Source organism: Polyodon spathula, chromosome 3 (genome assembly GCF_017654505.1).
Source record: "Polyodon spathula isolate WHYD16114869_AA chromosome 3, ASM1765450v1, whole genome shotgun sequence".
NCBI lineage: Eukaryota > Metazoa > Chordata > Actinopteri > Acipenseriformes > Polyodontidae > Polyodon > Polyodon spathula.
In genome coordinates, this window is record NC_054536.1 from 52944228 (window position 1) to 52971624 (window position 27397).

The window sequence follows — 27397 nt, forward strand, 5'->3', positions numbered from 1 at the left end:
ACAACTAAATATCATACTTCATAATTACATAAAGTATTTGCATTTAAATATGCACATATGCATTTGTGTGTATGGTCTTTTGGAATTTGCATAACAGTTGTGAATTTGAACTCAGTTGGTACTTAATTAAACGTAAACCTTAGTAAAGGTTAACTGTTTACAACGTACCGCTATTCATTTTTAGGACAACATCGGTACACCTCTGCTTCGTAAATTTTAGTGCTGATCTAAAATATTAAAAGTTTCTAAAAATAAAAACTGTTATTGTAAATAATATAAAGCCAACATTTCATACCTGTGTTTAATAATTTGCTCTAGACAATGTAACATTTTAAGTGCACCTTTTCTGTGTGACCAACAGCAATAAATGCATATTCAAATAAAATGGACTAAATTACTTCAAAAATGATTAAATATCAGTGTAGTCCTATTAAAAAATGTTTCATACAAATCTTTATTTTTCACAGCAGCACTAAAGTTAATGAAGCAATGTTCTAAATAACAGCTTCCCTAACAAGCTCTATATTGCAAAGGCTAGAAGTATAAAAAAATAATGAATGCTTATGAATATCACAAAACTCTGCAGTCACATCAGCCAAAATTGTTCAATGAATGTAAATATTTGTAAATACTGCATTACCAAGCAGCTTTATGCTATCAAAATCCCAGCTAGGGCTATTGTTTTCTTAATGGGAATGTCAGTTGCTTACTAGAAGCTTCTGAGGCCTCTTTCTCCTCTAACAGAATTCTGCCCGCGGCCAGCTTAAACTCCCATCCAAATCACAACATGAATTGGACATCCACAATCCAGTGCAAGTACTTCGCCCATACGTTTGCATTTACTGTGTTTCCTCAAAATTGGGCCCTTAATGTTCTTTCAAAAGTGAATGCACGTAAAGAAAGCTGTAGCATGGTTGAGTGACTAAACGGGCAAAGATATTTATTTGTGTAGAAATGATAAAATGACACCTCTTGTTTTAACTTGTGTTTGAGAGATACTGTGATAACAGCCTGGATGACCTGTTCTAAAAGTATCAAACTGTTAGCTTTGCTTTCCGTTAGCTTGGTTAACTTTTATTTCCTTTTTCTTAAGCTCACAGTGTTGCCCTTTCAGTAGTACACAAACAATGTATAATTTCCACAAAAGGAATATATATATATATATATATATATATATATATATATATATATATATATATATATATATATATATATATATATATATATAAGACAGCTGAGGTTCAGCATTGTAAATCAACCACCTTTCAATTGTTATGTGCCCAGTGTAGTTTGGGGTATTGGAAGGAATACATATGAGAGAATCACCAAAGACTTCTGCTTATAAATCAGTAATGTTTTATTTTGATAATGCAGCAGCTTTTCAATACTTCAGTGTATGCTTCCTGAAATCAATCCACTGTCTCTTCACTGCAGCTCATCAGAAAACCACTCCATGAGCATTGTGGAATGGGACTTTTTGGGATTTCCACACCAATATCAAATTCTATCAGTATTCCAGTGTAGAAGTATAAGGGCCAGAGCAGTAGCCTGTCATGTCAGATTCTGATTTTGTTGGTGGAGAAAAGTGGTGCCGCTAACATGTCAACACTTAAAGATCCAGAATCGTCATTTAAATTTATAGTGTTGTACATCCAATCTTCTTCAATTTTACTTTACCTGAAAATGTTTCCGTGCTGTTTTGCAGCCATCAATAAAAAACACTGAAGCAGAAAAATGAGGAAAGCAGAGGAGGAAATGAAGTTTATAGCAGAGTACTATGGGATATACTTAACTGTATTAAACCACAAGTAGAAGACTATCCAAAGCATAGGGAACTAATGCAAAACACATGCAGTTACAACAGTAACATTTTAATACATTAAATTAAACTGAATACAACTTCTTGCGTCACACACATTTTCAATCTAAACAACACTGAAACCTACCGGAATTCACAGAATCATAGGTTTTTGTCTTTTGTGAGCCCTGTAACCATTAATGGTTTAATTTAAAAGTGAGGCGAGAATACACTGGGTACAGGCTATTTTGCCTGTGAATTAAGTGTTCTGGAGGTCCAACATGTATAATCTGTGTGGGATATCTTATTTTAATACTGCATACACTACTATACCAGAAAATACTTTTTAATCTGATGGTAATCACATATTATCGACAGAACAAATACAATTCACAGCCTATAATAGCTAGGTTTATACTTGAAGCAAGTGCAAATATAATTAGTTGATTAATTAGTTTATGAATAACTAACTTTAACAAAGGTACTTATTATAAATGTACCTAATCAGGTTTACAATTTTTTCAAATATACATTTACAATATTTAGCATACTAACAGTGCAGTCCAGAGAATATTACCAGGAACAATATTTATCATGTTTATTTTCTTTATAAGAATCAAACCCATCTATTGCAGGAGGTGTTCATGGCAGGCTGTGGGCGCGCCCACAGGTGTTGCCGATAAAGATCAGAGGGACCTGTGGGCAGCCATGACATCAAGGAGTTAACGGGTGAACAGGCTGCAGGTGTGGTTAGGCAATTACTGTTTGAACATGGTACATTATTATTATTATTATTATTATTATTATTTATTTCTTAGCAGACGCCCTTACCCAATATCATTAGCCTTAATTGGCCCACACATGTAGTCTGTATCAGCCAAATTCCTGGCTGATGAGGGGCTGGTAAAAGAGAGGCTGCACAGCTAGTCAGGCGTCTCTCTTCGACCTAAGAGCAGTCTGGGTTCATCTATGCTGGAAACAGGAGCCTTAGAATTAAGAATACCTGTTGTGAAAAGCTGTCCGTTCTTTGTGTCTGCAAATCCCTTGTTTGTTACAGGGGCCGTGGGGATCTGCCTATTCGGATCCAGGACTATATATATATATATATATATATATATATATATATATACACACATCCTTTTTCTATTTAACTTTTTCAAAAGACACAGATCAAGTTACTCTTTTCTTTCTAACAAACAAATAGCTGATCAGTCTGATACAAGAACACTTTATTCATGTTGTCTATCATGCTCTAATACAAGAAGCCTCAATACATCATAGTACGAGCAGATCCAAGGGCGATTCACTTCCTGAGTCTTTTCAAGACCTGCTGCTTCAAGCAAAAGCTCCCTGTGAAACTGAAGACGGCTTTCAGTCTCCCACTGCTCCCTATACAGAAAACAACCAAATACTGAACGTTAAACAAGATATGTACTGTAACAACAAGGTATTTCAATAGCATACAGCAACAAGTATACCCCCTCTCAAAGATATACTGTAACAGCAAGCCATTTCAGTAGCATACAGCAACACGCATACTCCCTCTCAAAGATATACTGTAAAATAAAAAGAAATCAAATACAAAACATGCCTGATGATGCGTTCAGCCTCTTGCCTGGCTTCTTTCATCCGCTTCCTCTCCTCCTCCTCTTGTTGCTGTCGCCTCATCTTCTCCTCTTTATTCCTCCTCTCCTCTTCCTCGTGTTTCCGTCTCAGGTACTCCTTGCGCTCCTCCTCTTCCATGGCTGCCAAGAGAGCCTGTTCCTCTGCCAGTTTCTCTTCCTCTTCCATCCTCTTCCTCTCAGCTTCAGCTACAGCACAAACAGAGACATGATTAGCTGGGGCTCAACATGCACTATACTGTATTGTACAGCTATTGCCAAAGGTTTTGCATCACCTTATTGAAGTAACAAATTTTGCTTTATAAAGTCGAACGAAACCTGCTGCATATTGCTTTGTAGTTTTTCATATACAGTACTTAATGAAAAATTGACACATTTTAAAATGTGACATTTCGAAATCTAACATGAAATACTGCACTACTATTAGAACTTCCAGTAGACTTTTGCGATATTATTTTGTAGTATCTTTGATTACATGATGTTAAATAAAATATCAAAATTATGTTCATATAGGTTTTTTTTTTCTAGTTGTGTCTCAATCCTAAAATTCTAGGTGACACAAAACTTTTGGCCACACCTGTACATTCCAGGTATGAGGGTAGATGTCACTGTTATGGGTGTGTTTTTAAGAACTGGTCACCTTGCCTTGTTCTGAAACCATAACCTCCAGTGTTACTGCTATTGGAGCTGGTTAGGGTTAGGTCGTTATTGGGATACTGTACAAAGATTGAAATGGACCACAGGGGAGCCCCACTACTCTGCAGGATAGCAAAAGCTTGGCTATTGTGATAGCTGGCCAAAGAGACTTAACAGGGTTTGGTAGCAGTTCTGTTAGGTTTTTGGATGGCAGCTGTGTGTAGTATTAAAAAAGGAGCAATAGAATACCACAGGGAAGTGGCAAGGCTTAACCTGGGACAGTATTTTGGAAGGTTACCATTTTAGCACAGTGTTTATATTGAAGGAACACCGTGTCAGAGACTGCACTTTGGAGTGCAGGAGGACTTGAGGGTTGACCGCGAGAGTCCAGCGCCTAGACAGGGGGGACCGCGGGAATCCAAAGCCTGAGAGGGAGCTGTTCCCACTTCTCCACCAGCAGAGGGTGAGTGCCTGCTGGTATCACTTCCCCCACTGTCACCACCTGGAGAAGAGCAGCAGGAGCTGCCTCTGCCTCCACCACCTCCATTGGCAGCAGCAGAACAGCAGGAGCTGCCTCTATCTCTGCCACCTCTACTGCAAGGAGCAGAGCAGCAGGAGCTGCCTCTGCCACTGCCACCTCCACCAGCAGAGGATGAATGCCTGCTGGGTCCCCATCCACCAGCAGAGGGTGAATGCCTACTGGGTCCCCATCCACCAGCAGAGGGTGAATGCCTGCTGGGTCCCTATCCACCAGCAGAGGGTGAATGCCTGCTGGGTCCCCGTCTACCAGCAGAGGGTAAATGCCTGCTGGTATCACTTCCCTCACCAGCAGAGGATGAATGCCTGCTGGTATCACTTCCCCCACCATCACGAGAAGAGGAGCTGGAGCTGCCTCTGCCTCCATCACCATCAGGGGAAGAGGAACAGGAGCTGTCTCTCCCTTCACCAGAAGGACCAGGACTAGATGTTGGTGTTCCTTAGCAGCCCATGCATAGGCAACCGCCCGGCCGCAGTGGCTGAAAAGTGGGCTAAAACCCGCACCCCAGCTTGTCCTGGCTCTCCACACATCTTTGCCCAAGAATGCCTGCCTCGCTTCGCCCAAGGATGCCTGTTGCTCCGCATCGCCCAGGATTGCCAGTTGCTCCGCATCGCCCAGGGTTGCCAGCCACTCCGCATCGTCTGGGGTCACTGGAACTGCTTCGCCAGGGGTTGCCGTCAGCTCTGCTTGGCTGCAGGGGTCAGTGTGGTTGGAGCCCCACCAGAGGGAGGTGCAGGCTGTGAAAAGGTGGGGAGAGGTCAGCAGACCACCTTTCCCCACTGCAATTTCACTGCAGGAGTTCTGGGGGATGGAGTCCCCCCAGAGTGAGGTGCCAACTATGAAGGGGGCAGAGGTCAAGAGACCACCTTCCAAGCAGCAGTTTTGCAGCCGGAAAGATCTCGGGGGAAGTCTGGAGACCACCAACCCCAGCAGCTTTTCTGCTGCTGGACTTGCCCCGGCTGAAGTAGTCAGTCTGGGAGCTGTCAGCACGTCTGCTGACAGCCTCACCATTGGCAGCATTTCCACTGCCAGTGGTACAGCAGGAGGAGAGATTTGTCCTACTGTCAGCAGGTCTGCTGACAGCATGGCCAGTAGCAGCCTGGCTACTGGCAACTTTGCCGCCCATCAACCCCTTAAAGTCCCTGTTCTTGGCCCAGGACTTTGAGCGAGACTTTGGGGATTTTAACGGGGGAGGTGGCCATTGAGGCCATATGTGCTTTGCACAAAGGGGGGTATATGAGTGTATTTTGTGTTGTATGTTGTGTGTTAATGTTAAGAACATAAGAACATAAGAAAGTTTACAAACGAGAGGAGGCCATTCGGCCCATCTTGCTCGTTTGGTTGTTAGTAGCTTATTGATCCCAGAATATCATCAAGCAGCTTCTTGAAGGATCCCAGGGTGTCAGCTTCAACAACATTACTGGGAAGTTGATTCCAGACCCTCACGATTCTCTGTGTAAAAAAGTGCCTCCTATTTTATGTTCTGAATGTCTTTGTCTAATCTCCATTTGTGACCCCTGGTCCTTGTTTCTTTTTTCAGGTCAAAAAAGTCCCTTGGGTCGACATTGTCAATCCCTTTTAGAATTTTGAATGCTTGAATTAGGTCGCCGCGTAGTCTTTTTTGTTCAAGACTGAATAGATTCAATTTTTTTAGCCTGTCTGCATATGACATGCCTTTGAAGCCTGGAATAATTCTGGTCGCTCTTCTTTGCACTCTTTCTAGAAGAGCAATATCTTTTTTATAGTGAGGTGACCTGAACTGAACACAATATTCAAGATGAGGTCTTACTAGTGCATTGTACAGTTTTAACATTACTTCCCTTGATTTAAATTCAACACTTTTCACAATGTATCCGAGCATCTTGTTGGCCTTTTTTATAGCTTCCCCACATTGTCTAGATGAAGACATTTCTGAGTCAACAAAAACTCCTAGGTCTTTTTCATAGATTCCTTCTCCAATTTCAGTATCTCCCATATGATATTTATAATGTACATTTTTTTCCTGCGTGCAGTACCTTACACTTTTCTCTATTAAATGTCATTTGCCATGTGTCTGCCCAGTTCTGAATCTTGTCTAGATCATTTTGAATGACCTTTGCTGCTGCAACAGTGTTTGCCACTCCTCCTACTTTTGTGTCATCTGCAAATTTAACAAGTTTGCTTACTATACAAGAATCTAAATCATTAATGTAGATTAGGAATAGCAGAGGACCTAATATTGATCCCTGTGGTACACCACTGGTTACCACACTCCATTCTGAGGTTTTTCCTCTAATCAGTACTTTCTGTTTTCTACCTATCCACTCCCTAATCCATGTACATGTGTTTCCTGTTGGTGTATAATCATTGATACACAGGATATAAACAGGTTTGTGTAACACGAGTATTTAAAATGTATATTTGTATTTAGGCACGAGGATTGCACAGCACTTCACGTGCAAGTAAAATGTAATAATATATGAGCACAGGGAATTGCACTTTATTAATTTACGTGCAGTTGTGTCGCAACTCCAATTGAATGACTGATTAGCAATCGAGTCTTGGTACAGCTGCATAAAAGCAGTATGTTTTCCATCACTCAGGGTTGTGTGTTTGGTGAGTGGAGAACGAGATTGGAGACAGCTGTAATAATCATAGTAATTGTTAAAATATTAGCTCACTGTGTTTGTCTGTGTAGTCCGTTTTGTTTGTCTCTTTATTTTGGCGAAAGTACTGTGTCCTGTGTTTTGTTTGTCTTTACAACCTTTTATTTTCTGTCTGTTCATTATTAAATGCTGAGTGAAACCAATCGCTCAGCTCCACCCATCTCCACCCAGCTCTACCTCTCTGTAGTTTATTTTCTGGTTCCTGTTTCTGGTCTGACGTCACCCACTACAGCCGTCTTTGTGACACCCTGTGGAAGGGTGGCGGGTAATTCACTAACACAGGAGACAGACAGGTGAATTTGGCATCACCGCCCAGGTGCCCAGTTTTATTTCAGGGTGCTGTTTTTTCTTTAATCCCGCAGATGGCGCTGTGGGTACGTGGTCTGATTTACCGACGATGGTAAACAGAACCACGGGCATACCAAGCGATGGTACACAATACAAGCGCCCTTGCAGGTGCTTCGAAACAATAATTCAAAACAGAAGGCACAAAGAAACAGGGAAAATAAAACAGTAACAAAAACTACAAAGAAAAGGTGCTGCACTTTGCAGCGATATCCCAGTCGCCGCTGCCCGTGTGACCCGGATCACCGTCCTACACTGCCAGCTCACTAGCCTGCTCTGATATACTAATCAGGGGTCTGCCCAAGGGTTCCCCGCCCTCAATGTCTCACTCTGAACCTCCATTTCTTTCTCTCCCACTGGTTCTCGGTCGTTGACCAGCGCTTCCGCACTCCTGGCGCGTTTAACAGGGCAGACCTGAGGAAACAGCAGAGTGTTGTTTTATAGGACCAACAATCTCCCAAGACTCACCTCTTAGCCATTCAGAGAGGGGGAAAGTCCACACACCCACTTTCCCACCTCCCCGTGTCACTGCCATGACTCACAGGCGGTTGTTGAGCGACTGCTGTCCTCTTCCTGCAGCCTGTGAATACGCCAGCAGAGTCAGCACAGATCTCTCCCTGCTACACACCCCCATGGGTATTTCCTCACCTCCTTGTTCCACTGAGACGCTAAGTAACAGGAACCGAGTACCCTGGACTGTCTGGCCTGACACTTCATTCCCAGGGTTAAAAGGAAGTCGGTCATTTAGAAAGGGGGAGTACCCTGGACTGTTTGGCCTGACACTTCATTCCCAGGGTTAAAAGGAAGTCGGTCATTTAGAAAGGGGGGGGGAGAATCAGTGCACTAACTCATCAACCCGGAAGGAAAATGATGGGCCGAATGGCCTCCTCTCGTTTGTAAACTTTCTTATGTTCTGGCAGCCGTGGATTGGAGGAGCGGTTGCAATCGTTTACGAAGGGGTCATGTGCGATCGTATAAATTGTGGACGAAGCGATGTAATCTGTTCCTTCGTTTTGGTTAGAGAACAACCTGGAAGGACCTGTGGTTTGTGTAGAGAAAATCGTGAGTGTTTGTTTGTTTATTGTCGTGTCTGAATTATGTGATTATTTAGACAGCTAAACACGATCGAGGAGCTGTTACAAAAGGCCAGCACAAACCCGGACAACACTTTGTTTACACCAAAGTACTGTATGTTCACCACGAGAACTAGAGCACACACTAGTATCTGTGTTTTACGTGTGGGTAACAGGACTGTCATTATCTTGGGGCCAACCCGTGGATTACAGATAAGCAAGTCACGCTGCTGTATTGTTCCTTTGTCATTGTTATTATTTACTGTTGTTCACTATCTGGCATTTGGATTACAAAATACAACCATTAAACAACATTGCACCTGGATTATAATTGTCTGTCTGTTTATTGATCACCTGCCCCTGCACACTGTTAACTACTTTGCCACACAGATTTTGTGGAATGCGCTGCAAGTTGAATAGATGTTGTGAAGCATTTCTCTTTCCTGCAGATGCAAGACTTGCAGGACTGCAAACAGAAGCAAATGCTGCACAGTGGTGTCTATATGAGACTGTCTCTGCATGACGAAGAGCAACATTGCAATGTGCTGGGTTTTGCTTTGATGCGCAAAGTAATGACTTAATTTATTGAGCTTTGTTTTTTCCATGTTTTATTAGGGAAATGACTAACGAGGTTAAAACAATCTAATTCTGGATAAATTCATTTAAAACTAGAAATTTTAGTTTTTGTGAAAAATAACAACGCTTCCCCAGTCACATATTCTAAGGGTTAAGTCGAATTAGTTCAAATTATTTGTAAACATGAAATAAAACAAACACTGACCTTATCCGTGTTGCCTCTAAAGAACAACACCCTGCAACAAAAGAATATCAACCAAAATCCAAGGGTCCTAAGGGCTTAAGAACCTGGTTTGTTATATACACTAGATATGTCCACAGATTAAAAACAATATAATTTTTCAACACATGGGTGGTACATTATTTACTGAACCTCACACATTTTTGAAGCATAACTTTGTTTTTGTAGTAAATCTGTACTCCCTTTGTAGTTGATGAGTTATTTTATGGTTGAGTATAGTTGCTACAGGGAGCGAGGAACTGGAGGAACAATTAGCGATAATGAAAGTCTTTTTATTCTATTCCAGTTGTTATACTTTAGTTTGAGGAAATGTAATTGTTGTAATGGTAGCCATATTCTAAATTACGTTGAATCATCTGAAATTGGACCTGAATTTAACTTCTGTTGTGGGTTTTTGTGTCCGCAGGCAGTTGTGAATGGTGGGGTAATGGAGGGTCTGTTGGACTTCTACTATTAAAATTGTAAATGCTGGGCACCATTTTAAATACCATTCAATGACTGAGGCACAGATTTGGTAGGTGTAATGGATTAAAGTAATTGGCTTACTGGTCTCACAGAATTACCTTAATGGAGGTGCAACCAAGTTGAAAGAAGATACAGTTGCAAAAGAAGGCAGAGAGGTGAGAGAGAAACATTTTCGGAAACATGAGCTTGGTCATTATAAGACTGGTTAGAGAACAGGGTTTAGTAAAGGGGATGGAGCCTTGTTCCCTCGAATTACGGAAAGCCTTCAATAAATTAGAACAGTCCAAAAATAAACATTAAAAGCCTTCATCTTGATTTTCAAATTTAAAGCACAAATATTATTTACAAGTAGGGGTGAGGGTGCAGGTACCTTCTCTTAGCTGCTCTGCCTCCCACTTCTTTCTCTGCAGTTCCAGCAGTTTTCTGCGGTGCTCCTCCAGCCTGCGATGCTCACGAGCCTGCTGCTTCATCTCCTCCTGACGCAGCACCTCCTCTTCTTCCTCACGCTGACGACGCTCTTCTGCTTCCCGCTTCTTCCTTTCTCTGAAAAAGGTCTCTGTGCTGTTAACACTGTACAGTTTATAAACAATCTGAGTTTGTACAATAAGAGATTCCATGTGCAGTATGTTTTAAGCCATTGCTGTTTGAGAGTTACACTGGTGAATGATAATGTGAGGTGGATTTTAACCTGGTTCAATCAAAAAAATTGACCAAGATTATGTACTGTTAACTTTGTTTTTATTGAAAATTAAATAATTTAATTAGTTATCTCCACTGAAATGTCTTAAATAACTTCATTGAGATGCAAGCGATGCATGAATATGTAATGGGAACAGAGTTCCCTGGACTGGATTGCCTGACAGGGTTAGGCGGAAGTTGGCCATCTAGAAAGGGGGCAGAAGGGAAACACTGTGGCAGCCGCGGATTGGAGGAACGGTTGCACTCATTAATCAAGGGGTCATGAACGCAGTAGTGAGGCGATGTAGCGAGGTGATCTGTTCCTTTGTTATGGTTAATGCTGAACCATTCCACCTGGATTATCGTTGTCTGTCTGTTATTGATCACCACATCACTCCTGCACACTGCAAACCACTTTGCCACACTATGTTATCTAAATTATCTATTTCTTTTAATTTGACAGTAATCCTAAACTATGTTATCTACTGCACTTTCCTGTCTTTCTACTTACTGGTGCTCTTGTACTTTTTTCATCACTTGCTCTTGCAGTTCCTCTTTCATCCTCTCCTCCTGTTCTTTCTCCTCCATCTCTTTCCTTCTCTGCATCTCCTTTTCCTGACGCTTTCGCTCCACTTCCAAGCGGCGCCACTCAGCCTGCTGCACTCGCTTCAGATCCCGCTTTTCTCTGGCTTGCCTCCACTTCTCTTCTGCATTCTGGGAGAAGCAAGTCCACAGTAAACAAAAGTGAAAGGTAAACAAGCTGTTCTTTGGCATTTCACTCTTTAAAACATGCATATTTTAACATACTATTAGTGAGATGCTCTGATAAATGTTAGCAATTGACATTTCCGCTCTGCAGTTTTCCGCAAGACAGTAAAAGGGAACATGGTTAGTTAAAAATATATACATGTATAAATGCAGATGTTTATATGGATAGTATAAATATAACCTTTTAGTATATTTGCCTGTATTAGGACACCAGCAGGTGAAGTGATTTTTAATAAACAGCATATATGTTTGCTAGGTTAGGTTGTACAAGAGATAAAAACAGACACATGCATCCTCCAAAATGTGTGCAGTCAGCTGTCTGCTTCTTTTCACTCTGCAGGCCTGCCATGCAGCCACCTCAGAGGTGCAGTGTTGGAGGACCATGCAGCTCTGGGCAACTTACAGGCAGGCCTGCAAGGTGCCCAGCCAGTCTACAAAGGTTGCTGGTGCATGGTGAGCTGAGGACACCCTGGCTGACCTAAGCCCTCCCCTCCTAGGCTTTGCGCAGCCAACTACTGGGAACTCCTGTCCAGGGTCAGCAGTGGAATAGCCTGGACTTGAACCAGTGACCTCCAGGCTACAGGCTGCATCCTACACTCCATACAGAGTGCCTTTACTGGATGTGCCACTCGGGAGCTTCTATATGTTGTACATTTTTAGGTTAAGTTTAAACTTTATGGATTTATCAAGTGAAGTATGTTATTTTTTTCATAAAATGAATACAAAACAAAAGGTTACTGATTCTATTTTATTTGGTTTTATTTTATTTAAGCTGATCCTTTCACAAATCTGACAGTCTATGCACACTGCCTCTAGATACAAAAAGGAGGTGTTGTATTTTAAATACTGCTGCGCGGGAAAAGGGAAACTGCATTGTGAAGGAGGCCACATCAAACCGCACAAAAAACTCCAGAAAACATAATACATGAACCGTTGCTTCAAAGCTTCAATTTTTAACTGAAACAAGACCAGCAAAAACACATTGCCAGCTAAAAAAAGATATATGTGTGTGGATTGAAATACTATGTCGGAATGAAGAGGCACATTTAAATGAGTTATTGCTCAATCAACGCAGACAACCTGTAAAGTACAAAATCATAAACAAAGCTTAGGTTAAAAAATTCAGTCATGAATTGGAGGAGACGTGATTGAACTAGCTATCGGAGGGGGCGGGGCTTAGGGTACTTTAGGGGGACGTGACACCGTAATCGTCTTCTTTGCTGTGGTTAATGGGAGGAGACAAGGACGGAACCTTGAATGAAGTGTGGGTTCATTGAGAGAAGTTTTTGTGTTTGTTTTGCCAGACGGCTGCTACGAAGCCGGAGCTGCAGCGAGAAGCCCGCCCGGACCTGAACGTGCACGAGCACCAGCACTCAGAGCACCGCACCTGTACCAGAACACCCAGTCTGGAGACATGTTTTTGTGTTTATTATTTCGGGACTGCAACCCCTTTGTTTTGTAGCTGGTAATACCCATTGGTGGGTAAAGCCAGCTTTATTATTTGAAACCCGGTTAAGGGAATTAAAGAAACCTGACCGGTGAACTTTGTGTTTGTCCTTTGTTGGAGCACCTCAAATCACCTGTACACTGGAGCACTACAAACCACTTTCCCACAAGTACATATAATTCTATATCAATTAACCAGTTGGCTACCTCGTTAAAATTTGCACTCACTTATTTCCTTTGTCACTAATTATCCTCATATAACAAGCAGGATATTGCAACCTGCTTCCTTGCTGAGTAGATGTAGCAATGCTTTATTGAAGCATCTGGTCTGCTGCTTTTTAAGACTTAAGACTTTTGTTGTACAAATATGTTTCTTCGATCCTGTAACAGCTGCTATAGAAAAAATATTTCCACAGTGAAAAACAGTCTTGAAACACTGTTAGTGCATTAAGGTTAATGCCCTGTAATTACTCTTAAGCACAAATATTACTAATATTATCTATAAAAGCAGACACTATTTACAACATTGAAATGCTTCATGTTTTTTGGAATGCCGTATTTTCTTTTTTAAGGGCTTAATGGATAAAGGGCATGGTTTTAAATTACAGGCCTGCATAAAGAGCCTTTTTATGCTCTTTATGCATAATAATTTCAAAACTCACTCAATAATGTTTCCAATAGGGCTTAACCAAGAACCAAACAGACATCTATCTTTTTTATTGCAGTCTAAATAAAAGGGTCTTTTTTTGGGGGGGGTCACCAAAATCAGTTCCATTTCTACGAGAAACTGACACTTTATTTGGAATTTAAAAAAGCAATTAAAATAAGACAAACGTAAGAAAGATCCAATCCCTTACAAGCAAAGGTTCCCTTGTTTCCCATATTACAGTATCTGTATATCTGCTCTGGTATCAGCTATTACAAAGCGAATAGGAAAACAAACAAACAAAAAAAGCTGATCTTGGGTCAAATAAAGCCTTGTAAAAGCTAACTCACCCCTTTGCTGTCCCCTTCTTGGAGCTCCTCCTGGCTTTGTTCTGAAGATATTGAGTGCTCAGAGGAGGCTGGTCTCTTTTCTTCCTGCTGGGGCTCAGCTGGGCACTCTGGGAGATCTACAGGCTTCTCCAGGTCCTCATTCTTGGGATCAGTGGGAAACACTTTCTCTGGGGCTTTCTGGAAAGATTCGCTCTGTTGTTTTACTCTGGGCTTGCCTGAAATAACACAACACGTGGATGACATAAGATGTCCAACTTTTGTTTTCAACTCACCCTATGTTGGTTCCTATCTACTATTTATAGAATAAGTTGATGGAGACGTAGGTAACCCACAAACACCTTAAGAACACTTTGGTATAATCCATAGGATATGTGTTCCTGTAAGTGTGTGGGGATGTGGTGCTTTTCTAACGCTCATCTGCTCTGCAGATCATGTGTTCATTTTGAAAGAAGAAAGGGGTACTGGCATTTCTGCATAATGCTGGTAGAGGACAAAGTTCCTAGATGCACACGTTGCCAACCCACTTGGGTATTAATGGATACTATATTGCCAAATAACCAGAGCTGGGCACATTACTGAAAAAATAACTTCTTACTCGCTAGTTGTTTCTTCAGAAAAAAATAATATAATGCCCTTACTTATTACTTAATAAAAAAGTTGTTCCTAGTGGCTAGCCTCATTCGATGACAAGGCTCAGGAAGACATCCTGGAAGGGAGATTACGATATTGGTGGTGATGCACTGATATTAGAGCAGTCTGTTGTGGGGTTAAAAATGTGTTCTATTACCTCTTACGCATTGCTTAAGTAGCGAGTTACCCCAACTGCAAATAGCATTACATCAGCCCCTGTTGTCAACTCCTTGATGTCATAAGCACAAGTTGTAAATAAAACCAAATCTAAAGCCAGATTAACTTTGTGATCTATAAATCAAATATATTTAACTACACAATTTGACACTTGCCTTGGCATTCCCTCTGAACAGTTTAAACTCATTCACAGTTTAAAAGGATCACAACACTTTGCCAAAGGTTAGGATTAATGGCAGTGTTCCAGTTTACATGGGTTATAAAGTCAGACAATAAGGACCAGTCAGGATTTCTGGAGGAGACACATGAAAGCTTCGACCAAAGGGTTGTCACACTTTCATAAGTCTGACATAACACCGGATAGTCGGATAAAAGGTATATGTAGACCAGAGCATAAAATAAAATAAAATAAAACACTACATTGTTTTTCCACGGGTTCTGGGACTTAAAGTCCCAAATGTCTTCAGTGTCCCCTAATTCAATGCACATGAAAAGTAAAACGCAAACCTTTTAAGTTTAACAAACACATAATTGCTTTACAGTGATGTAAGCCCTATTTATATATTTAAGTAAATAGTATTCCTGACCAAGATATGTATGTTTTAAATTTGAGCTTAGCCCACAAATGCTATATAGTACTTTACTGTCAATAATATGTTATAGCCCAAATAGGCTATCTGTATACATACCTTTTTGATTAGGCTAACAAAGCAGTAGTCACAGCCTATAGTTCTGGAACTGATTCATATGCAAAATGTGTTGTATGCAAATAATAACAATACAAACCATGGTGAAAATGTTTACACAAAAAAAAGGAAAAACAGAAATAGCATGGTGCTAAGGAAGACCTGCTATTTACCTACAGCAGAAAGATATGAAATTCTCTGGTTTAAGCAAATATTATAGGCGAAGTCACAGTATCTGTTGTTGCACAACATCAGCTACTATGCCTGCAGTAAACTGAATGTAAAAGCGCAACCTACCGACAATATGTTCTGCCTTCTTTGTGCTTGTGGTTTTGGAGCCCCCTTTTGCAGTGCTGTTTTTCTTTCCTCTCCCCTTCTGTTCTTTCTTACTCTGATAATGCAAATAATAAAAAAAGTTTCAATGTCTACTTTGTTTTCTAGTCGCAGATATGGGTGCCTAACGAGCTGTTAATGGGCTTTATATCAATGTAAACCACTGTCGTGATTGAATTCTTTGACTGGCAAATTGTCTATGAATTTAAATTGACACACTGAAATCAGGCCCTGAATGCAATGCTTGTATCACAATTGACTAATCGACGTATGAAGGATTAAAACACAAGCTCAAAAAGCTTTTGCTGTATGGAAGTTAATACAAAATGTGGCTCACAGTGTACCAATTTTATTTCCTTTGTAAGATGCAACAAATGCATGAACTCTCTTGAAATTAAGCCTGCTGTATATCATTATATCATTTTAGTCCTGAATTGGAGCCAAGTGTCTTTTTCAGGAAATGATATAATTGCACCTCAATCTGATTGCTGCAGACCCAAGGACAAATGACTGGCCATGCACATTCTTGGGTATGAAAGAGTTTAGTTTCAGCTAACAAAGATTACATCATGAATGAAACTGAGGCCTGGGACAAAAACATTTGTTGCAAAGCCTCTAGTTAACAAGAAAAACAGCATTGTGGTAAATCTGGGGTGTATTTTGATTAAAAAAGAATGGAGAAAAATGATAAACACCTGTGGTTCATGTTTGTGTAAATTTGTTTAAAAAAAATCTCCTTGTTGCAAGACTGCATAACATTTAATGAAAAACAATATCTTCCCTGAAAGATTTAGAGGCAAATGACAACCAACTCTTTCAAGATCAATTTCAAACCACTGCAGTTACCAGTGGCTATTGGCACTAAGAATGGAATGCTCCTTTTTAGAATTTTGATCATACCATTATCATGCTATACTCTTCTAGATTTTGGAAATGCACGTTCCAAGCGTGGAACAACTGGAGTGAGTGGGTCAGAACCAGTTTGTGCTCTGTCTTGTCCTTCTTGTGCTCCGTCTTTCGGTTGAGATGTTGTTGTAAGTGACCCTGCAGCTAATGCATAGTTTACACGCCCTAGTCTCTGTAAAATAATAATAATAAATCTAGTTCCTTATGTTTTGTAATCCTGTTGTGCTAAGTAGTGCTTATAACACAACTTCAAAACAAATAATGCAGAGCCAATAGAACCTGGTTTAAAAAAAAAAAAAACAGAGAAAGGGCCCAGAGCTGTATAAGTCTTACGACTATCAAAAGTATATTATAAAATCCACAAGAGACTACACATACAGTATAGTCGAGAAATCCACACCTCCAGACACCACTGAAGTGTTAGCATCAGCGGTTGGAAAGTACTTTAACACACAGGTACTTCTCTTACTGTAATTATAACCTCTCTTTGAAAATGTAATTGACTTGGAGTTAGGAATCTTCTGTCTTTTACAAGACATATTTAGTTTTAACTGAAAGCTGTAAAAATGCGATCAATGTTGTACTCATTTTATAGTGAAGCTATTGATACTGAAAAACTTTTATGAATGTTGCTACAAAACTGGGAAATCATGGTGGCTAAATTCACATATTATTAGAGGCTAAATTCATATTTGCAATCAAACAATTAATTCACAAATTACATTTGTACTGGGTTTGAGTATAATTTAAGGCTAAGGATTTATTACGGAGGCCATGGAAATCGTGAATTTGAATAAAGTATGTGAAATCTTGGAAATGGATGTAAAAACACATTTGATTAAGTGCTTCTTTTATTTCTATCAAACATGCACTGAAAACAGAAATCTGTGAGTATCTGTAAATTTTTTGCATTGCAGCTATGTAGGTCAGCGAATGAGATTTGTAGCTGAGCGAGTAAGCATGTAAGAGTGGAGCTGAAGTTAAAGGGTGAAAAAATGACGACAGAAGTGCGAGCAAAGTGGTAAATATTACTGCTAAGCAAAGAAGTGAATAAATATCCAAAGTGGACATTTCATGAAAAGTGGTGGCATGATGTTGTACACAACATGTAATGTTCCTGTTGAATACAAACGGGAAAAAAGCAAGCTGGTGACAAACCTAATGAAAGCGCATTATATAAACGGAAGCTTCAAGCCGTTGAATCGGCGGTAGAGGAGACAGCTGTACAAAAAACAATGAGAGAGCTGTTTCCTGTAAAGACATAAGAACAAACTCATCGGAGAACAGAAGTTTACCTACTTACAGAGGCTTTCTTTATAACATGCTGTTTCAGAATCGTGGAAAACTAACTGGACGTTTTGTGCCCTAAAGTAACATTTAAACTGGTCAGTAGTCAAAAGCAATAGTCTTTATATTATTGGTTTTGGTGTGCTATTTAAAAGCTCTTGTGTATGCTGGTGTAGCTAAAAATGCATTATTTGATGACCTTTCTGTGAAATCTTGTTTTTTTGCTGCACCTCTCCCATGAAATGTACTAAAAACTACTGTGCCAAAATCGTAGCCTGAATAATGGCCCATTAGAAATACTGTACATACCTTGACGCTATTTGTGTACTGCATTAGCTGCTGCAGAAGTTGATCTTCATCAGTCAGCTGATGGGGAGGGTTAACTTCAGTAGCTGTCTGCACCCCAGAGGGGCTGCAATTCTGCCTCATATCCTGCATTTGAGCTGGAGTCCTTCCATTGTCTCCGCTGGAGGTCTGCTGCTTATCAGCTGTGGGCATCTGCAAATCGGCACTGCAAATCTGCTGTTTAGGCTGGAGGCTGTTTGTATGGCTTGAAAACAAATTACAAAGGAATGACTCCATTTTAATAAGCCAGGGTTGTCTTGACTTATTCCCTTGTTATTTGCTAGATCTGTATTTCTCAGGATCCGGAAATAATCTGGAAAGAGGAAACCTCTGGCTAAGCCTGACCTGCGAGTTTGAAATGTTAACAGGAATGTTAACTTGGATTGTAAACAGAGACTGTAACTCATCATGTGGCATAACTCAAATGAGGTAAAATACACAAGGTAAAGTTAATTTCCTACCCCAAGTGTTTTAGAAATGCAGCTTGTGTTCCCAGCTCATTGCCAGAACCAGTGGGCGTGTCATCCTCTTGTGTGCACTTGAATGACTTTTCTGTAACTGACAAAGACTTTAGACTTCAAACTTCAAAGGCTTTTATTACACTTAATAATATATCTTGTTGCAAAATCCAGAAGAAATGAAGGTGAAAATTAATTCTGCTGACATTATATCAATTGAATATCAATCAATCAATCAATATTTATTTTATATAGCGCCTTTCATAGTGGACCACCATCACAAAGCACTTTACAAGACAGTGAGGCTAAATACAAGGCTAGGAAGTGAATTCTAACCACTGTGGATGCGTATGTCATGCAGAATCATATGAATAAGATGAAGTGAAAAACCTGAAACAGCACTTTAGAAAACAGCTAGTAACAGATATCAGGCTTAAAGCATTGAAATCAAAAAAGAACCAGTAAGTCTTAAGTTGAGACTGTGGGAGCTGCATGCACTAAAGCTGGGAGAGAGCTCCAGAGAATCGGGGCCATGAAGCTAAAAGAGCGCTCTCTGAGTGTGGTGCACTTTTGCTTGGGTATAACAAGCAAGCCAGAGTCAGAGGACCTCAGCTTGTGTGCAGGGACATAGCAGGTCAGCAGGTTGGAGAGATCCTCTGGACCTGTGTGATTAAGGGCCTTGTAAGCAAGCAGGAGAATTTTGAAAGTAATCCTCTACTTTACAGGTAGCCAGTGCAGCTGGAAAAGACAGGGGGTAATGTCATCATGTTTTTTACATGTGGTAAGGATCCTAGCAGCGGCATTTTGAACCAACTGCAATCGGTTTATGCTGCGTGATGGAAGACCACCATAGAGAGTTGCAGTAGTCGAGTCGTGAGGAGATGAATGCATGGGAGTATCTCTGCATCCGGGAGAGAAAAGTAGGGAAGGACCTTTGAGATGTTTCGGAGGTGGTAGAAGGAGGATTTCACTGCAGAGGAGATTTGGGAGTCAAAGGAGAGTTTACTATCCAGAAGTGCTATCCAGAAGGCTTTGTACAGTGGGGGAAGGCAGCACCGGTCAGTTTCCGAGGTTCAAGGCAGCAATATTGAGATTTTTGAGTTGAGCTATAGACCCTACTAGAAGACATTCAGATTTGTTTATGTTGAGCTGAAGAAAACTGACAGACATCCAAGCCTCGATGTCTTGGATGCAAGGTGAGAGCCGGACCATGGCAGAGGGACATACTGTATATATGTATAGACTGAACTCTTGTCCAAATTATTATGCATACAGGCATCTAATTGCAGACATCTAATTGCTTAGTGTGCAAGTATTTATGCTTTTGAAAAGCACTTTGTACACTAGACAGTGTCTACATGTCTAAAGGCATGAATTACACTGGTCTAAATCCATTCTTGCATTAGAAAATGAGCCTCTTTTTTTAGCTTATGGTCTTCTATAGATTCTCTTCAACTGCCTTCAAGAGCCACTGCAGAGAAACTAAAGGGAAGTAAGAGTTTTTAAGCAGCAACATGGTTTGCAAAGAGTAATGTATGGAACAGACAAGAAGAAGCATTACCAAACATAAGGCCATATTCATAAACGATGGCGGTAATTTCCAGCCAGAAAAACTCGCCAACATCAGAATCCTAATCACGTACTGAGTTAATATGCATTAATGCGGGGACAGACTTGTTTCTAGCATGTTAGTTCTCCAAAAAGGTGAATGTTAAATTGCTACCTGCTACGAATCACATCATCAGAGTAATACACAGCAAGTCGCAGCTCAGATCTGCAGGGACTTCTCACTCTTCTGGAAATATCATGTTCCAAGATATCCCCCTCCTCTTGATGTACAGTGCAGACAAGCACAACAAAACCTGCCATTTTCTTAGAGTAACAAGTAGGCTACAAACTTGATTTATGTTTTCCAACCAGTAAGCAGCATATCCTGTTCAGATGAGTTAACAATGCAATTTAATCTATGCGTTGCAAATAACAGATACTTAAATTACGTAATTATTGAATAAACATATAAGTTTTTATTATTATAACTATTGGCTTAAATACATGTTCCTAAGCATAAATTATTCTAGGAAATTATACCGTTAAGATGCATCGCATTCTCTGCCTGGTCTGAGGCATGTCTTATTATGCTTGTAAGGGTCAATTAACGGCCCAATACATATTTATGAATAAGACTAATAATATGCTAATGATACAATTGGTCTCTAAGGGCACGTTATTCTAACATCACAATGAATGATTTCTGACGGTAAATGGCATGTACTCATCTCCCAATGAAATACTGCCATATTAAATATTATTACTGGCACGATAAAGGAGACGTTAAGTTTTATGAATATGGGCCAGAGTGTACAGTAGGACAAATGCGTGACTTTCTGTTACTGTCTCCTAGGCTGTACCTACTGTTGCAGTAATGTTTTCAACATAAGCTTGCTTTGAAATTCTTTAATGCCATACCCTATTATTAATCAACTAAACAGATGCGGTCCCCCTGCCTATGTTTGTAGAAACTTGGCACTAACCATTTAGGTACTAAATTAAAATGACTGGATCGCTTAATGAACAAAGATGCCAGATTTATATTAGAATGCCACTTTCAAATCTGCCACTGCCAGTTACTGGCTGCTTTAAAATAGATGTCACTAAAAGAGGCTGGTGGTCCAGTGGTTAAAAGAAAGGAGCTTGTTACCAGTTCCAGGTTCAATCCCAGCTCAGCCACTGACTCCCTGTGTGAGACTCTGAGCAAGTCATTTAACCTCCTTAACAGTCCTTTGGATCAGATGTGTAATCAAGGTCCTATTGTAAGTGACTCTGCAGCAGCAGTTGTGATGCATAATTCACTCTAAATATCTGTAAGTCACTTTGGATAAAAATATCTGCTAAATGACTAAAATAATAAATTATAGAAGGCAAATGCACTGAATACTTTTTGTGAATAAAACTGTAATAGGTTTTTCTTAAAATGTTACCCTGTGACAGAAATAGAATGATTCTTGGTGATAAATCCAGAAAGTCGACGAAGTGGCGTTAGCAGAGAGGTATGGGTGATGCTCGAACTTGAGCCTTCCAGGAGCAAGTGGTGCAGTCCAATTGTGATAGTGGCCAAAAAGGATGGCACCAACCCCTTCTGCGTTGATTTCCGTAAGTTAAACGCTATTGCCAAGTTCGATGCCTATCTCATGCCTCGGGTCAACAGACTGGGAACAGCAAAGTTTATCTCTACTCTGGCCCTGACAAAGGGATACTGGCAGATCCCCTTAACCTGCAGTTCTAGAGAGAAAACCACATTTTCACCAACAGAAGGGCTGTTTCACCTTAAAACCATGCCGTTTAGGCTATATGGTGTGCCCGCTGCCTTTCAGAAACTGATGTACCAGGTTTTGCGCCCACATCGGAAATACACCGCAGCGTATATTGATGACGTGGTTATTTACAGCTCCGCCGGGCTGACAGCTAACTTGTGAAAATGTGCATTGGCCAAAACGAGACTCAAACCCATTATCACCAAAATCCAGGCTTTAGTAGATGTTGCAATCCTCAATACCAAGACTTAGTTGAGGTCGCTATTGGGGTTAGCCAGTTATTAATGCCGCTTCATCCCCGAGTACGCCACAGTGGTTAACCTCTTACTTGACCTCACCAAAAAGAGTGCACCAAATTTGACTAAATGGTCAGTAGAATGTCAGGGGTCGTTTGATATTATTAAGTGAAGACTCTGTCAGGCCCCCACACTCATCACACTAGATTTTACCAAGAGAATCATCCTCCACACCGATGCATCGGATGTTGGTTTGGGTGCTGTCTTATCCCAGCGGTGGGATATGTGACAGAAATAGAATGATTCTTGGTGGTAAATCTCCCTCCCGTCCTGTGAGGGTGCTGAGTAAAGGGAACAGAGTACCCTGGACCGGATGGCCGGACAATGCAAAGGAAGTTGATCATCTAGAAAGGGGGCGGGGCTCCGGTGCACTAACTCATCGACCCGGAAGGGAAACGATGTGGCAGCCGCGGACTGGAGGAGCGGTTGCAATTGTTTACCAAGGGATCATGAGTAAAGGTACAAATAAGGGACAGAGCAATGTGATCTGTTCCTTCGTTTATGATTAAGGAAAAGACCTGAAAGGACCAGTGTTGTTATATTGTACGCAAGTGTTTTGTTTGTTTTCTCTCATCTTTAATTGTTGCTTGTTATTATTAGTAGACATCTAACACATTCTGGAGCTGTCGCCACAAGCCAGCAATAAACCAGACATAGCTACACCTGTGTCACAATATATATTGTATTGCACCACGAGCACTGCAGCACACATCCAAGACTGGTGACCGCGTGTGTATTCTGTGTGTGTAATACTGACTGTGTTTATTATTTGGGACTGCAAACCCTTTATTTAGAAATGTGCAATACACATTTCTGCGTATAGCCTGGGATTATTATTTACTGTCACCAGACCAGGATTATAAATAAACCTCCTTGCACTTTGGATTCTTGTTGTCCGCTTTCACTGATCACCGCATCACTCCTGCACCTGCACAATGCAAGCCACTTTGCCACATACCTTCTTAAAAATAATCTATAGAATATCATAGAATACTACAGTACAGTACTTACTGTACAATATTACAGTATGCACTGCAGTACCTTACAGTGTACTATAGTATGCACTCCAGTATTTTATTCAGTACTGTAATACAATACTATTAAATTCATGTTATGCTGTATGTCATGCTTTTAAAATCGCTGATTCCTATAGGAAGGGTCTGGGGTTTAATCAGCTTTAGATGCATGTGAAGCATGTTTGATGGTTTTAACGTATTATCTACATGAGAGGTGCTTAGATCTAGATGGTGGTCATTTTGGTTTAGTATACAACCTAATTAATGGATCTTAGCAGGGAACCTCGCACACCAGCACTTTGATATACAGAAATTAAACTGATGCCAAGTCGCTATTCTAAAATCCTTTACATTAAAAAGCTATAATGTACAATACGTTATATACTACACCAATACTGTTATAAAAGTAGGTGTAGTTTATTCTACAAAATAAGAGAACACAAATATGGTTCTATATTAGTTATTGTAGTCTGCTAAAATACAGCCCTACAGTGTAAAAGAACTATATTAGGTACTGTTGTCTCTACTATTATACAACCTTGCAATATATACTATAGTACACGCTACAGTATATATTTTAGTAGATACTACACTGTATAATACAGTACTATAGTACAAACTGCAATATCTACTATAATATCTACAACACTATGGTTCTTCAGTAGGTAGAATTGTATATATTCTACAAAATACCATAGGTAAATACTACAGCATATTCTATTGATTTTTTAAAACAAAAGTAATAAAATAATGCTTTGTATAAATGTGAGAAACGTGGGTAGTATTGTATAAGTATGATTATTAAAGACACAGCACTAATGTAGCTTAATCCCCACCTACACCTGCAAAGAATGAATTCCATGCAGACCAGATCCAAAACTGGGCTGCCAGTGGTAACAGGCAGTGCATTAATCAGCTCTTCGACATGCACCCCAAAGGCATGAAGTCACGGCCAGGGAAAATAAAACATTTAGCACACAGATTTGTCATGATCAAAAACAATAAGGGTGTTTCTAGTCATGGGTTTTCATAAATCTGCATGTCTAGACAGTTCAGATTCAGAAATACAATTAAGGCACACATACTGGCCTAAGGTACTGGTTACAGGTGAAGACTGGGACTATGTGGAACGCTTGATTCCTACTCGATGAACAGAGCTGCTTTTTTATAGTCAGGTTGATTAACAAAGAAAAAGAAAAAAGCAGCACAATTTTCAGACATTTTTCTGATCTAAATAAACATGTTTGATATAAAAATACAATAAAAAAACATGTGCAAGCAGGGGAAGTTAAACTAATCTTTGTTTCTAAATTCTAACATTAAAATTGCTTTATTGCTTTTTGAAATATGGTGGCAAACATCCTTGTTGTTAAGTAGGGCCAGAAATTTTAATTTGCCAGCCCGAATATAATTTTAAAAGTTTGGCTGGGCTGTGGTTAGAAAGGCTACAAACATATAGTTTAATGCCTAACCAAGCACATAACTAAAATATTTGAACACTATTCAACATCATTATAGTATCTTTTAACACTGTGAAAGACTCCTCAATTATAAAATTAACAGCACCTCCTTTACCACACCTTATAATAAAGAACAAAATGCTTGCCTTCTGGCATTGTTGGTATTGATTAAATTATGTTTCTTCAGTAAGCAGCTTCCTTGTAAATAACATACAGGCAGCTCATACTTCACCTTCAGCCATGCATGTGGAGTCCAAAGTAGGTAATTTTCTGTTCTGTGTAACCCTGTCTCCAATCTCCTCACAGCTGCGAAACAGGGACCCCTTCAATATCTCACTCTGAGTATTCATATCCACCTGCAGGCCAGAGGGCAGAATGCCATGCTCAGCTATCAAAGCAACAGGAAGAAAAGGGTTATCAGCAATAGTTGAACATAACAACTAAGATGTGTATTTACAGAAGAATTAAGACACGCTTTTCTAATAAAAAAAAAAAAATAATAATGGTAGTAATTAAAAATGTATCTTCTACTTATGGTTGGGGTGGAATGATCAGAGAAAGGCATTTACTTGGCATAATCTGCAAATGTATAGTAATTTAACCCTTTATTTTGTTAGATTATGAGCACAAATTAGATTCCACTGAAAATATGAAAAGGGAGTAGGTCAACATGTGAAAGAGCCATACTGTTTATAATGCTATGATATTATAATGTATAAGTATATACACTAGGTTGATGCTGTATACTGCTCCTTTAAAGTTTAGGGTTTCATTTCATATGTTTATTGCTCACAGATGTTTCTCCTTTTTATTTTATTTAAAACAACTGCAGTAAGGAGCACGAAGTTGGTTAACTGAACCCAATTCGCAGGCAGACATGCTTTCATAGTTTAAAATGGAGACATGACTGTGAGCAGGATGGCTTGCAGTGGTGACGTCAGACCACTAACACAGACTCAGGAAGTAGCGGGTGAAACTGAGGCACAGGGACGGTTAGTGTTTTATTAAATAATAATAATAGAAAATAAAAGATTTAAACAAACAAAACAGAAACAAAGAGGCATGTTGGCCAAACAAACAGACAAACAAAACAGACGTGGACGAACAGAAAACAAGCACCGTGCTGGAGCTTCCAGCACGAAATAGCAATTGTTATTGAGATGTCGCCTTCTCTCTCACCCATTCTCCACATGAACACACAACCCCGAGTGAGTGAAAACATGCTGTTTTTATACAGCTCTAAGAGACTCGATTGCTAATCAATCATTCAATTGGAGTCTCGGTACAACTGCACGTGAATTAATGAAGTTCAATTTCCTGTGCTCACATATTATTACATTTTACCTGCACGCGAAGTACTGTGCAATCCTCGTGCCCAAATACAAATATACGTTTTAAACACTTGTGCTCGTAACCCATATTTATATCCAGTGTATTTTATACTTAAACACCAACATTAACACACTACATACAACAAAAAACATTAATAAACATAAAGGGGCAGGACACTCCTACACAATGCCTTTCACAGTATTCGGCAGCAATTAAATCAACTCATTTATAACACAAAACCATCTCAACATTTACAAACTGAGGATCTACTATCATTGTGTTCAGTTGACCTCTTCTTTTGACTGCTTTACTTATGTTTTTGTTTTTAATGTAACAGAAAAGGGAATTCATTTTGACATTTAAACATTATGTGTACAGCTTATATTTTTAAATTTGTAAAACTTTCCTTTTAGAAACTTATTTCACCAATTTAAATGTTATCAATCTTTTAAAATGGAAGTATCACACCCCTTTGCATCTTCAGTACATTCTTATTGACATGAATAAAAACATTAATATAGAATACATTATCACTTATAAATGTTTTACTGCAGTATATTATGAATATAGCAAAGTGCAATAAAGCAGAGTAAAATCATGGCAAATCACAAATACTAACTAACACAGGCAATTCATTTTTTAATTTCCTAAACATTTTTGAAATCTTACCAGCAGCCCTTTCCATTGCCTGCTTCAACATCATTAGAGATTCCATGGAAACCTAAAATGAACCAATGTATATTAATATACAGGGCTACTGGCCATAAGCTAATTCCATAAAATGAAATAACATTCTTCTTCATGAATTAAGATAAATTTGGCCTATTTTTCAAAGCTGTTATTGGTTTCCAACTTGAAGGCGTGAAAATATGCTGAACGCTTGCATGTGACGCACTGTGTGAAAAGAACAGGAGGTCTTTTTACTTCGAGACGTTTCTTCAAACCCTTCCAGTGAACAGCCAGTCTCCCTCTTTCCTTTATTAATCAGGGGAAGACGTCTGTTTCAGTCCACAGAACTAACTAAAAATAGGATATTTTTGCTGGAAGTTTTTTTTTAGGAAATGGCTATTTATCTAGCTGTGGAGTTAATGAAATGTGCTCATTCTTATTTTGCAAGTTTAACTCTGTGCAGTAGTAGAAATATTGACACTAATATCCAAAAATGATCTTACAAATTATATTAGTAATCAAGCAGATACATTAACATACACATAAAACACACACACGCACAGAAATACACGTAGCAAATGGCAAAGCCAGCTCCTTATTGAGTGCACAGCTATGGCCAAAAGTTTTGTATCATCCTATACAATTAACAAATTTTGCTTCATAA

General features: G+C 39.7%; 1 protein-coding gene across 2 annotated transcripts in view; it reads right to left on the reverse strand.

Moving 5' to 3' along the window:
- Positions 1–1586: 1586 nt before the first annotated feature.
- LOC121313173 (uncharacterized protein KIAA2012 homolog) overlaps positions 1587–27397 on the reverse strand; it is a 177078-nt gene continuing 151267 nt past the window's right edge. The window contains exons 10-19 of one of the 2 annotated variants that reach the window (XM_041245465.1): positions 26734–26785; positions 24965–25120; positions 18653–18743; positions 18156–18396; positions 15618–15711; positions 13828–14042; positions 11129–11331; positions 10310–10482; positions 3390–3609; positions 1587–3187 (exon numbers count right to left, since the gene is read on the reverse strand). In XM_041245465.1, the coding sequence (XP_041101399.1) occupies positions 3028–3187; positions 3390–3609; positions 10310–10482; positions 11129–11331; positions 13828–14042; positions 15618–15711; positions 18156–18396; positions 18653–18743; positions 24965–25120; positions 26734–26785 (1605 nt within the window). In that variant the 3' untranslated portion in view covers positions 1587–3027. Of the gene's footprint in view, positions 3188–3389; positions 3610–10309; positions 10483–11128; positions 11332–13827; positions 14043–15617; positions 15712–18155; positions 18397–18652; positions 18750–24964; positions 25121–26733; positions 26786–27397 lie in introns of both variants that reach the window. The other variant, XM_041245464.1, reaches the window with a different exon arrangement.